Source organism: Chiloscyllium punctatum, chromosome 9 (genome assembly GCF_047496795.1).
Source record: "Chiloscyllium punctatum isolate Juve2018m chromosome 9, sChiPun1.3, whole genome shotgun sequence".
Taxonomy (NCBI): domain Eukaryota; kingdom Metazoa; phylum Chordata; class Chondrichthyes; order Orectolobiformes; family Hemiscylliidae; genus Chiloscyllium; species Chiloscyllium punctatum.
In genome coordinates, this window is record NC_092747.1 from 52,481,004 (window position 1) to 52,495,985 (window position 14,982).

Sequence of the window (14,982 nt, forward strand, 5' to 3'; positions counted from 1 at the left end):
AATCAGGGAAACCAATCACAGGTGCTTGGAGAGACAAAGCATACTCTTTGTGCTTATGAAAGGCAGCCATGAGGTGGAGGTTGGACCGGAGTGGACAAAATCAAAAATCACATGACACTGGGTTATAGTCTAACAGGTTTATTTTGGAGTCCCTGCTCCTTTTTCAGGCAGCTACTAAGACACAGAATTTATAATAAAAGATCAAAGGGTCATGCAACTTATGCAAATGTATTGAACAAACCTAGATGGCTACTAAATCTTTAAGCAGAATGGAGAATCAGGTTTTAATCGATGAATATGTAAATCCCTGCCCCCAAAAAACTTCAGGTTTTATCAGAATAAAGGTGACACCTTAGGTCAGACAATGCATTTTAGGTGTGAGGCCATGTTTCAAGTCTGTTTTGTATCTCATCCTGGAGCCAGACTGGTTTTATTTCCAAAGTAGAAATTTATAAAATGCCACCTTGACTGCCTGTCTACAGATTTGAATGAAATAGAATGTATCTGCAAGTGCAAATTCACCCCATAGATCTATATGTGTGTGGGCAGAGAGAGTGCCTTGATCTGTGTGTGTGTGTGTGTGTGTGTGTGTGTGTGTGTGTGTGTGTGTGTGTGTGTGAGAGAGAGAGAAAGAGGGAGAGAATGTGGGTGTGCATGTGCTCTTGAGAGAGAGAGAGAATGTGTGTGTGTGCTTGAGAGGGAGTATGTGTGAGTGTGAGGGAGTAAATGTGTGTGAGAGCATGCATGTGAGTGTGCGGGAGTATATGCCTGTGAGTGTGAGTGCGAGTGTGTGTGTATATGAGAGAGGGTCTGTGTGAGTCTGTGTGTGTGTTTGTGTAAGACAGTGTGAGGGTATGAGAGTGTAAGGGAGTGTATGAATGTGAGAGAGTGTGAGTGTGTGTATAAGAGAGTGTTTGTGTGAGAGAGTTTGTGTGTATGTGTCCGTGTATGTGTGAGACTGTACAGTGTGGTGGCATCACCTGCAGTGTGACATGAACCAAGGTCTTCTCTGAAGTAATTCTCATGGGTACTGAACATGGCTATCTGCCTGCATTTGGTAACTTCGGATAAATATCCTCCAAGGCGAACTTCAGGACATGCAACAAAGCAGAGTTGCCAAACAGAGGCTGATGTTGGGTATCCAGGTGACCCTACCACACCATACACTCTCTCACACACACACACACTCACACAAACACACTCACACACTCTCTATCTCTCACACACACATTTACTCTCTCACACAAACACATACACACACTCACACAGACCCTCTCTTATACACGCATGTTTGCACTCACACTCTCACAGGCATATACTCCCTCATACCCCCCACACTTTTGCATACACTCACACGCATTCTCTCATACACATACACTCTCTCTCAAGCGCACACACTATCTCTCACAGGAGCACACACACACACTCCCACACTCTCTCATTCTCCCTCTCTCACACATACATATAAATCTATGGGGTGAAATTGCATTTGCAGTTTTGAATTTGTTCAAATCTGTAGTACTACATTGACAGTCAGTCAATGTAGTATTTTATAAATTCCTACCTTGGAAATAAAACCAGTCTGGCTCCAAGATGAGATACAAACAGACTTGAAACATGGCCTCACACCTAAAATGCATTGTCTGATCTAAGGTGTCATCCTTATTCTGATAAAGCCTGAAGTTATGTTGGGGCAGGGATTTACATAGTAATCAATCGAAACCTGCACCTCCATTCTGATTAAAGAAATAATAGCCATCTAGGTTTGTCCAATACATTTGCATGAGTTATATGACCTTTTAATCTTTTATTTTAAATTCTGTGTCCGGTATTCTCTCTCTCTAGTTGCCTGAGGAAGGAGCAGGGGACTCTGAAAGCTTGCAGTTTGAAATAAATCTGTTTGACTATAAACTGGAGTCGTGTGATTTTTGGCTTTATAAAAGGCAGAATACACTTGACTAATTGAGTTTTTTGATAAAGTAACAGAGAAGGTTGAGAACGCTCAATGTTGTCTTTCATGATTTTAAGAATGCATTTGACAAATCATCTCATTAAACTAATTAATAAAATTGAAGCACACTGGGTGTTTCAGTGTGGAACAAAAAAATTGATTTTTGGATTTTAAAAAAAACAGTCATGGTGAAAGGTTGACTTTCCAACTGGAGAATGGTAGACAGCAGTGATCTCGAGTTCAGTCTTAGCACCACTTTTATTAAACTATTAGGATATCAGAATACAGAATCAAATTTTAAATTTCACTATGATACCAAAGTTAGAGGAGTGGCTGACAATGAGGATTATACAAATAAACTGCAAGACATAAATAGGATCACAAAATGGGCATACAAATGGCAGATGAAATTTAATACTTGGACATGTATGTGGTGAAGTATTTTCATAGAAAGTGTAGTGAAAAAGCAATGGAGACAAACTAGCACAGTTCTAAAAAGGGAACAAAGGCAGAAGTACATGGACATGTATGTGCATAGATTATTCTACATAATATACAAGTATTCCATGTTCCCTATTTAACTAGTTTTGTGTATGAATATATGTACTTTCCTTACAATGTTGCATTGGTTGTTTTTCTAGCTACCATGTCTTGCTGCACTACTTCAAACACTAAGAAGGAAAGGAGTGTAATAATTTTGCCTGCATTATGTTCATATTATTGGATTTTGGTTGTAAATAAACACCACTGAGCATTAGAATAGTAAACAACACATAGCAAATGTTAAATTCACAATGCAAGAGTTTACTTCCTGAGATGCCTGAGAGGCTAATGTCTCTTTGCTTGTCTTCACTATTTCTTTGGAGTTCTGAGGAAATTCCAGACAATGATTTTCATCTGAACAGTAACTTACCTGATTAAGTTTCTTCCAGAGGTTGAGAATAGGAGACAATTCATTGGACCAAATATCTCTGTCAAACTTGCTGCCAGCTGTCATTGACCTGCTCAGAATCCGGAGCTGGGAAATTACCTGTAAGGGAGAATTGAGAGATCAAATGTGATCAATTGTGAGTAACTAAATTCACTGACATTGCATCACATTAATATTCTTTGTTTTTATTCATTCATATGGAATGAGCATCATTGGTATCATTTGCATTTATCATGAAGCTTTAATTGCCTGTGAAAAAGGTTCTAATGAGTCATTTTCTTGAACTGCTACAGCCTACATGATCTACCTACACCCACAGTAGCCCTGAAGGAAGTTCTAGGATTTAGATCCAGTGACACCTCACCCGATGAAGCAGCAGCGCTCTGAACATTTTTGATTTCAAATAAACCTGTTGGACTATAACCAGGTTTGTGTGACTTCTGACTTTGTCCACCCCAGTCAAACACCAGCACCTCCACATCATGGCTACCATTTGTCAAAGAGAAAAAGAGAGTGTAATATTTTGACTGGTATACACTGAATTTGAAACATGAACTCTGTTTGTCTCACCACAGATGCTGCTAGACCTACTGAGTTTCTGCAGCATTCTTTATGCTCATCTCCTGACCACCTTGTTCCCCTTATCCTTCAATGTGGCTGAAATCCTGGGTTTGAAAGCTGTTTTAAATGTATCCTTGGAAAGTTGCTGCAGTGCAACTTGTATATGATACACATTGCTGCCACTGTGGGCCTGGGTTATGGAGCGAGTGAGTATTTAAGGTGAATCACATCAACATATATTTTAAACTCTTTTCAGATGCAAATTTGTGCAGCTGATCAATCAAACAGAACTTAAGACTTTCAACTCAGAAGTACAATTTAGAATTGTGCAATGTTATGCTAATTTATTTTATTATTATTTCCATAGGACGCACTATTCTAGGCAAAATTAATTTTGGTCTACATTGACTTTTGAAATTTTGGGCTCTTACTAAGAATTCCTATTCATTTCACTCAAAATAAACTATTGTTTTGTTCATTTATCTGATCATGATCAGATAATACATAGTATTTTAGAACACTATTAAATATACTTGAGGGGACAGTATTTGAATTTAAATCGATAGTAACTAATTCAATAGTCTTACAATCACAATTATTTGTTGCTTTTGCATCACTGTCCAAATCAGACACTTAAAAACCATACTGAGATTATGTTCATAGTCTACAGGCCTTTTCTCAAAAGGCACTTCTTCGAGAAAATAGCATCCTCACAGTTGGCTTTGACCAAGAGAAAATTAGTTTTTCTAGGCCTTCTTGGAGCCAATAATAAATCACTGAGTGGATTTAGCACCTGGAGAAAACAATGACCCAAATCTAAGAAATTCTCGACTTGGATCACCCTGCAATTTTTTCAGTGAAACTTGGTTTGAACAATCCTTATTGACATTCATGGGTTATCTTCAAAAAAAATCTGATTTTTATGATACTTTAGCCATCCATCCAGTAATCAAGTGATTGTTTGAATTGCCAAGTGGCTGTCAAAGTGGTTTTTTCTGTTGCAAAGTCTGTTGCTTATGATGTGAAAATTCAGGCATGTTATACTTCTCTTAGTATAACAACATGAAGTCAACCAGTGGCCCACACTGAGTCATAGTACACTGCTTCAGCCATGTCAAAGTGCTATGGTTTGCAGCCAGATCCTAAAGGCCCCAGGCTGCTTGAAGATACTGACTACGATTACCTAAAAGGTCACATTGGAAGCCTTCCATCTCCAAAACAATAACCACTAATTCAAACAAGCACTAAATTGGTAAATGAACAATCAAAACTGAAGTATTAAATAATCCAGCAGTCACAGCCATAAAAGAAGTATGCCTTGATCTTATTGGATCTGCAATATCGCTATTAATCTATACAAAAAAAGATCTTGTGTAGACTGCAAGTTAAGGATTCATGGATTGCAGCAGTTCAAGAAGGCAGCTCACCACCACCTTCTCAAGGGCAACTAGGGATGGGCAATAAATGTTAGCCCAACCAGTATCACCCACATTCCATAAGTGAATAAAGAAGAAAAAACATCCACGTGAAATCCTTTAATGTATATTTTTTAATAATTCTTGCTCAATATTTGACACACATTGAAAGACTGCTATATAATTCCTCTCTGTCCTGGATTTGGCATTGGTGTTAATATTTAGAGCCACATGAGTGCAAGACACATAAGGTTTGAATGAAGGAAGGGAAAGAATAGATATTGCTGCAGACCAAAACTGTAAATTATCATATTAAAAGAACACTATTTTGTATACAACAGAAAAACTGTAATCAAAACTGAATAAACACTTACTAATGATTTAGGTACAAACATTTTTGATAATGTACTGGTATCTGTGGGTAAAAGTAATCTTTATATATTGTGATGGGACTGAAAATGCAATTCTGGATTTCAAAATAATCAAAATATACTTTCACAGTAAAGGAGAAAAGCACACACACACACACGTGAATTAATCTGTCACCAACATAAAAATATAACATCAACTACATTCTACTTAGTATTGAAATAAATATATTGATATTTCCCAATATATCCAAATAATTTTGAAAATACTGTTGACTACATGGTTCTAACATGAGCTGCATTATTCAACTCGAGGTAACAGCTGTCACAAAAGATTTTTTAAAAACTACTTTGATTCGTTAGATTGGATTCCTAACTAGTTACATTGAACTTGTTTCTTTTCAGCCACAAGCTGTAGAAAGTTTGCAGGAAACAACAAATATTCTTTTGGTAAAATGACCAGGGTAAAAACAAGATATACCTATATACAATAAGCTATTAAATATCCCAGCGGTCACAACCATAACAGAAGCATTTCTTAACCTTCTTTGACGTACAACACTGCTACTAATGTATAGAAGAATGTCTTGGATGGATTAAGAAATTAAAGGATATATATTAGTAACATTTTGACAATATTAATTGCATTGCAGTTTGACAAATCTGACTACTTCCACACTGGAAATGAAAAAGATAGATGCAAAGATAATTGACCTGGAATATTAATACTGTCTCTCTTATAGTCATCATTGGTCAGATGATTATGTCCACAATTTTCTGTTTTAATTTCATATGAAAAGATATCTACTTAACCTCAATCTCAGTAATACTCTCACCAACTGTAGCACCATGAATTTTCCATTTCCCACAATGCTCATTCTGAATGAGAAAATTTAGTACCACTTAAAGTTGAAATAACAACAATTTTGTGTTCTGCAATAACATTTGTTGGCAACAAGGTAGAGATGCCTTAAGTAGTTGGCTTAAAGTTGGAAGATAGAATGCATTTGTAAAATTCCTTTCAGTCCTCAGGATTTCATGAAGTGGTCCACTGCCGCTTTGGAACTGTATGACTGCTGTTGTGTGAGAAAACACACAGTGAAATTGTTTATAGCAAATTCTTACAAATAGCAGTGAGATAAAAGATGATATAATCTGTCTGACAAAGTTGGTTGCATGATAAATATCAGCCAATACAGCAGGAGAGTGCTCTTGTTCTTCTTCAAATGTCATATGGTATTTTGTACATGCAAGCGAAGATTCAGTTTAACATTTCATTTTCAAGATGGCACCCAGAAAGGGCAGTGTTCCCCCAGTACTTCACTAAAGTGTGAATTTAAATTGTGTGCTCAAATCAGGGGCTGAAACTTGAATTTACAATCTTCTAACTCATACGTGAGAATACCACCAGCTAAACTGCATGAACCATACAAACAAGCAAATTATTTTAACATATTGATTCCAAGATTTAGGTATTCATGTGCCAACCACTAATATTCATGCATAAAACATGGTGGCAAATGTTTATATATGTGAGGAGTAGAATAGCTACTGTGTTTATATGGCAAATTCAGTTGAGTTTCTGGCCAATTGTAACCCCCAGGATGTTGATAATGGGGGGATTCGAGATAGTAACACCATTGAATGTCAAGGGGCACTGGTTAGATTGTCTCTTATTGGAGATAGTCATTCCCTGTAATTTGTGTGGCACGAATGTTATTTGCTACTTTTCAGCCCAAGCCTGGACATTGTCCAGGTCTTGTTGCATTTGAGCATGGACTATTCCAATATCAAGTCGTAAATGGTGCTGAATATTGTACAATCATTGGTGAAAATCCCCACTTCTGACCTTATGTTGAAGGGAAGGTCATTGATGAAGCAGCTGAAGGTGGTCGGGCTTAGGAGGAACTCCTGCAGGGATGTTCTGGAGCTGAGATAACTGAGGTTCAACAACCACAAGCATCTTCCTATGTGCCAGGTATGACTCCAACAAGCAGACAGTTTGACCCGATACTCATTGATTCTCGTTTTGCTGGGACTCCTTGATGCCACACTTTGTTGAATATGGCCTTGATGTCAAGGACTTTCACTCTCACCTCACCTCTCAAATTCAACTCTTATCCATGTTTGATCCAAGGCTGTAATGGAGCTGAGTGGCCCTGGTGGAACCCAAACTGGGCATCACTCAGCAGGTTATTGCTAAGCAAGGGCTGCTTGAAAGCACTACTGACAATACCTTCCATCGCTTTACTGATGATCAAGTGTAGACTATTCCTTGCTATCATGTGGAATGAATCAAAATAACCACAGACTGGCATTTGTAATGTTGTGGACACTGGAGAACGCAGAGATGAATCATCCATTCTAGCTGAAGATTGATGTGAATGCTTCAACTTTATCTTTTCATTGATATATTGGGCTCTTCCATCATTGAGGATGGGGATATTTGTGGACGGCCTCCTCCAGTGAATTGTTTATAATTGTCGGCTACCATTCATAACTGTATGCGACAGGACTACAAAGTTGATATCTGATCTGGTGGTTGTGGGATTGCTCAGCTCTGTCTATCACTCATTTCTTACGTTGCTTGGCATGCAAGTAATCCTGTTTGATAGCTTCACCAAGTTGACATCAAATTTTTATATGTACTTGCTGCTGCTCTTCACATGTCCTCCTGCACTCTCCATTGAACCAGGGCTGAGTGGGGGAATATGCCCAGCTATGAGATTGCAGGTTGTCCTGGAGTACAGTATCTCATGGATTTCCAGTCTTGAGTGGCTAGATATGTTCAAAGTTTGCCCATTTTGAACCATGATAGTGTCATACAACATGATGGACAGTATTCTCAATGTGAAGATGGGACTTTGTCTCAAGGACTATGCGAGAGTCACTCTTACCACTACTGTATAGGACAGATGCATTTGTAGCAGGCAAATTGATGAGGATGAGGTCAAATATATGTTGTTTTTTGTTGGTTCCCTTACCATCTGTGGCAGATCCAACCTAGCAGCTATGTCCTTTAGAATCCAAACAATTTGATCAGTACTTTTGCTGCTGCCCAGCCACTTTTGCTGACGGACATTTAAATTCCCCACCCATTATATATTCGATACTCTTGTCACCCTCAGTGCTTCCTCCAAACGGTGTTCAACATGGAGGAATACTCATTCATCAGTTGAGGGAAGACAGTACGTGGGAATCAGCAGAAGGTTTCCTGAACCATGTTTAACCTAATACCATGAGACTTAATGGGGTTCAGAGTCAATTTGATGATCCCCAGGGCACATTCTCCAGAATATGCTGCCACTTCTGCTGGGTCAGTTGTGACAAGGCAAATCCAGGGATGGTGATGGCGGGGTCTGAGACATTGCCTGTAAGGTATGATTCTATGCTATGACTATGTCAGATTATTTTTTGACTAGTCTGTCAGACAGTTCTCCAAAATTTGGCACTAGTCCCCAGGAGGACTGGGGGATGGCAACAGGGCTGTTTTTGCCATTATTATTTCTGGCGCCCAGGTAGATGCTAGGCAGTCCCATCCATTTTCCTTTCTTTGCTCTATAGTAATGAATACATACAACATATAATATCCTTTATTATCACATGTACTCCATTGTCGGTGCACAGTGAAAAGCTTTTACAATGTCTGCCTTCATATGGCAACAATTCGTGGATACAGCAGAGGAATAAAAGTCCATGCATTACTTACAGAGTTAAAAAAAACGTTAAAAAGTAGAACAGCATTAAAGAGATGATATTGTCGTAAGGTAGGAAATTTCAAATAGACATTACAGCATAGCAACTCAGTGTAGGGCCTCCACATGTGGTCTGACCACCAATACCAGACCCCAGTCCAACAGCCATCCCCATTCTGCTCCAACCCCCATTGCACTCTATATGGGCACTGAGCTGGTCCAACATAATTGCCAGAACTGCATCCTCAGTGCTGGTCTCTGCCTGTGACTCACTGCCAATGTGCTGTACCAGGGCTCACTGTTCGCAGTGTTCTGGAGCTTGCAGCCCATGTGCTACTACAGGGCTCACTGCTTGTGCTGTTCTGAGGTTTGTAGCCCACATGTTGTACTGGGCTTTGCTGCTCTGAGGACTTGCTGCTAACGCCTGCTGCTGAGCCAGTATTCATCTCTGATACTGAGGGGAGAGAAGAAGATGACGAGAGAAAAAAGGAAAAAGATAGAAAAAGAACAGGCAGAGCAGAGGAGCTCTGACAAGTGTGTCCTACTCTGCCGCCACCTACATGAGGCTGCGTTGGGCTGTAGCTGAAATGAATTTGCTCTTCAACTTTATCAGAGGAGAGTAAAAAATCCCCGAATTAATATAGTGGAGGAATCAATGAAAAATAATAAATCATCCTCATAACTATTAAACTGCATCTAATCACTGTCGCTCTAGTTTTATTATGAAAGAGCCAAATTTGGTTTAACTGTTCAAAATAGCACTAGGAAGTCAAATAGAAGCAGGATGTTGGACAACATTTACAGATTGTTCGGGCTGCTTCCCTTTTTCTTAATGGCATTCAACTTCAAAAGCTATTAGCAGAGATTTCATTTCAAAAGTTCGACTTGTGCTCATGCTAATTATTTATACATATTTACATAATTTGTGTTTTTCATGCATATTTATTAGACAATGGAAAGGTTTAATTATCTGATTCAAACCATGTCCATAAATTCAAACTGAAATTGTTTCTTTTCTTTATCGTGTATAAAGATAAATTAATTTTAGCAGACAATGGTAACTTATTACCACAGACTCAGCGTAACTGGCCCTGTGAATGTCTCCTAATTTGCGAGATATCTTTCCCCTATAACTGAGGACGAAAATGAATGGCCAAATCAAATCATATTAATTTGTAGATCATCTAGTAGCTTTCCTTGTATATTATGTAAAATCCTAACAAGAAAGGTAATAGCCAAATCTGGAGAGTATTTAAAAAACAACACAATAGTATTTTGGGAGGCAGAAATATGGAAGAAATTGGATTCTATGAGCTTTTAAAAACGAACTCTTTAATAATATGTGGACTTGCTGGCTAGTCCAGCATTTATAGAGTCTTAGTCATCCAGCACAGAAACACTCTTTGGTCCAAACAGTCCATGCTGACCATAACCCCAAACTTAACAAATCCCACCTGTGTGCAGTTGGCCCATATTCCTCCAAACATTTCTTATTCATGTACATATCTAAACGTCTTTAACCATTTTAACTGCACCAGTTCCTCCAGAAGTTAAATGCAGACATGAACCACTGTGTAAAACAATTGCCCCTCATCTTTTTAAACCTTTCTCCTCTCACCTTAAATTTTTGTCACTCGTCTTGAAATCCTGCACCCTGGAGAAACAATACCTGCCATTCACCTTATCCATACCCCTCACGATAAGGTCACCTCTCAACCTCCTACGCTCCAATGAAAAAGGTCCCAGCCTATCCAGCCTTTCCTTATAATTCAAACTCACCATTCCCAGCAACATCCTGGTAAATCTCTTCTGAACCCTCTCTAGCTTAATAATATCCTTCCTATAACAGGAGACCAGAACAGGACACAATACTCCAGAAGAGGCCTCAGCAATATCCTGCACAAGCTCAATGTAACACCCCAACTTCTATACTCAAGGGTCTGAGCAGTGAAGGCAAGCAATGCCAAAACCTGAAGTACCTAGCTATATGTCATGCAAACTTCAAAGAATTATGTACCTGAACTCTTGGGTCTCTGTTCTACAACACTACCCAAGGTCTTATGCAATTAAAAATAAGTCTTGACTTTGTTTGTTTTACCAAAATGCAATACCTCACATTTATCCAAATTAAACTCCATTTACTACTTTTCGTCCCATTGACTCAATTGATCAAGATCTCTTTGTAATCTTAGAAATCTTCTTCACTGTCACCTATGCCACCAGTCTTGGTGACAGCTGCAAACTTACTAACCAGGTTTTCTACACTCTCATCTAAATAATTTATATAAATGACAAACAAAAGTGGACCCAGCACTGATCCCTGTGGAACACCACCAGTCATAGGGGTGCAATCTGAAAAACAACCCTCCACTATCACACTCTATCTCCTGCCATTAAGCCAATTTTGTACCCAATTAGCAAGGTCACCCAGAATCCCATGTGATCTAACATCTCAAATTTACTTGAGCAGGTGATGGTGACAACATTTAGAACCATTCCAGTCCTCTGTTGTAGGTACACCCACAGTATTACTGGGAAGAGAACTTCCAATTTATGATGTTTGCTAGTTATAACAATATGTGGAAATATACACAGTCAATCTTGGAAGAAATCTGTTTTGAGGCAAGTTGGTTTCTTTAAATTTGAAATAGTATACCCTAGAAATATGTTTTGTAAGAAAATGCAAGAAAAATGGGAACAAAGCAAAAATTCAAACATATAATTTCAGGACCGTGATGTCAAACAAACAACCCAGAAGCTCAACAATGAATGAACTTTTCTGGAGAAAATATCTAGCAATCTCTCCCAGCCGTGTGCCAGAGATTAAGACCAGTGAGGTGGACTGTTCAGACATGATAAGTCTTGAGAAACTAAATGTGTGCTGCAAGATGACTTCACACAGATGAATGTATTTTAAAAGTATTCCAACAACTTTGCTCAAATCAGCACAGCTCTGTCACTCACCTACTGAGACCCAATTATCAATCAAAACTCACTATCATTCATAAGCTACCTTTAACTATTTGCACTGTCTGAAACCTCACATCGAGATCTCAGGGCGAGCACACAAAAGCTAATTAGGCACGATAGCTAAATTAACTAATGACACTTATTTACACATTTCTCTGTCTACCACAAGATTAGATAGTACACAACTGAATGTAGAACAACTAACCAGAAAAGAATATGTGTGACTGCCAACACTGACCAAACCAGCACTCAAGGCGGATCATTACTGGAACTTCCACTGCCAAGGGGTTGGCCAACAGCTGAGACGAAACTATTGAAGTTGACACTATCATCATAACTCACACTTTAACTTCTCACCTCTAAGCTCTAATCATCCCCAAACCCCCCACCCTTTATCAAAACCTCTCCCTACCCCAATTCCCATTCCTGAAGAAGGGTTACACCCAAAACATCGATTTCTCCACCTCTTGATGCTGCCTGGCTTACTGTGTTCTTCCAGCCTTCTGCTTGTCAAATTTGTGTATGATTTGACATAATTTAGCTTACAAACTTAGATTAGAACACAAAAACAAAAGCTATCACTACAGAAACATTGTGGGTACACATATATTACAATCACCAAGGACAGCAGTAACATCTGGTGTGAATGAGAGATTGGTGTTGTAGTCATTGATATTGTACTTTATTAATTTTCATGGTAATACCAGCAGTCTAGGGTGACTTCCTCCTCTTTAGACTCCTTGTCCTCAGCTGCTCACCACGTATACAGTGGCAAGGGTTGTCCATTCATTATGGCAGAATTTTGCAATCATTCTGCCAACACTACAAGCTTCCTCCACTGTCATCCAGGCCGTACAAGTGCTGTTCCAGAATTGCAGTAGTCTATTCTTCCATGCAGCTTCAGGTAGAATGTCTATTATTATATGCATTATGTACAGCTTGTGCACCAGAACTATCAGACTTGTGGTCAGTGGATAGCCCTATCACCAAACACTAAAGTTTTGGTCTACCACAGAGATTCAAATGCAGCCAGCACCGCAGGATGAAGGCATCATGGTTGCTGCTGATAAATCGGATACTGACTTGCATGACATATTGTGTAGGGTCATGTGCTAGCTGACATTCAGGGAATAGAATTCTTTTGAGTTCCACCAAAGGACAGAGCTGATATATAACACCAGGAACACACTGTGCACACAGTAGTGGCACCATGCACTATGGGGAAATGTGAAGTCCTAACAAGCCACACACTCACTATGCTAGTTGTTCTCTGGAGAGGGAGAACAAATGTAGCTAGTTCCCTTTGAATACAGTGCAGTGACCTCTCATATGGAACTGTGCAAGGCAAACCGGAAGATATTGCAAACATTTCCAACTGCAGTCGAGAAGGAGCCAAATGAATAAAAAAACATTGTCAATGTCACCTTCAACGCCACTGGCAATGCTGTTCTTATCCTGCTCTGAGGTTACAGTAAATGCCAGCTTTCAGGGTTGCTGTGGTTAGTGAAGCACAGACGTCGGAACGTCGGAAAGTTCGTTAAATATGAACTAAATTATTTCTAGCAGAATAGGTTATTATTTATGACTCATGATGGAAATATAGTTAAAGTAAATACTTCCACAAATCTTAATTTATTTATTGCCTTGAGTTGTAGCGGCAGAAAGATATGGAACATATGATACAAAAGATGAATAAGTACCATTCGAAGATTATGCTGAATTTGCTGTTGTTAATTTTCAAATGAGACAATAACGAGTGTACAAAATTGTTGTTAATGGGAAGTATACTGAAGACTTGTGTTCTTTTCATTCCCAGACCTTCACATATGAAAGCAAAACAAGTTTTATGAGTGATCCAGTAATCAATATTTTCATGCTAATTCTTCCAGGCTGCATGACAAATTGGAAGGTTTTAAAAAGACAAAATTTTTTTAATAAACTCAATTATATAACCTAGCAGTCTGCAATTTATATTCAGACTATTAATTTCAAAAATAACAGTACTGGACATCTACACATTTGGCGCATGTTAGTGTCTAACACAGCACGAGTTATTTTGTCTTGGACTCAGCAGCTTTCATCTACTGCAGAATTCTTAATTTTAGCCACGTACTGTGAGGCACAATCTATACAATTAATGTATTCAAGTACTGTGGCTGGTTGAAATACAGCAGCAGGCAACCCAAGGGATTTATTCTTTGGTGCACAGGAGAAGCAAAGGTTACTGAAGGCTATCCTCTCTACTGCACTGCAGTACTTACCTGCATCTACTCCACTGCAGGTCAATAGTCAAAAAGCACAATTTATTTCACAACTTAAATTGTCTGCATTACTGAAAAAATGAGATTCAATAAGGGGCTTATAGATAAGTTTACAATATAAATAACAGATTAATGCATAGTGATACAAAATCCAATGTCAACTTTCAACATCTTTTGCTTAGCCTTCAGTCGTGTTTTAGTAAACATCAAAGGAAAATATCATTTGTTAAGTATTTTAACTAACCATATTTACACCCAATTGCTGATGAAGGGCTTTTGCCCGAAACGTCGATTTCGCTGCTCGTTGGATGCTGCCTGAACTGCTGTGCTCTTCCAGCACCACTAATCCAGTATTTGGTTTCCAGCATCTGCAGTCATTGTTTTTACCATATTTACACCCAAGCTCAGACATATCAATATAGACAAATGCTGCAGGCAGCATTAACTTTTACAGTTCAAGGCAATATTATCTTCATAAATAAGCGAACACATGTAATTATATAGGAAAAAAAGACAGGTTTTCTTTGAGCCCCCATATATTTATATTGATCATTCAGTTGCATTTTGCAATCAGTTACAAATAGCCATCAATAAACCATGGGAACAGATAGCAACTGATCATTTAAGTGTTTTTTTTCAGGTGGTTGCAGAAGCCGTAGTCCCAAAAAGGGGATAATCTATCCATGTTGAATGTACTGTCACTCCAATTGATAGCTCGTTAGTCCATTATAATTTGTAACCATCAGTCTGTCATCAATCAGTTTACCTGGTCTCATGTTATTCCTGCTACTTTCTATAATAGGCATGGTGCTCAGGTGTTAGACCTGGGT

At 38.7% G+C, this 14,982-nt stretch overlaps 1 protein-coding gene across 2 annotated transcripts in view; it reads right to left on the bottom strand.

Moving 5' to 3' along the window:
- dync2h1 (dynein cytoplasmic 2 heavy chain 1) overlaps positions 1-14,982 on the bottom strand; it is a 571,463-nt gene that overhangs the window by 76,903 nt on the left and 479,578 nt on the right. For both annotated transcript variants that reach the window (XM_072577509.1, XM_072577508.1), the window contains one exon: positions 2,865-2,981. In XM_072577509.1, coding sequence (XP_072433610.1) covers positions 2,865-2,981 — 117 coding nt within the window. The remainder of the gene's footprint in view (positions 1-2,864; positions 2,982-14,982) is intronic.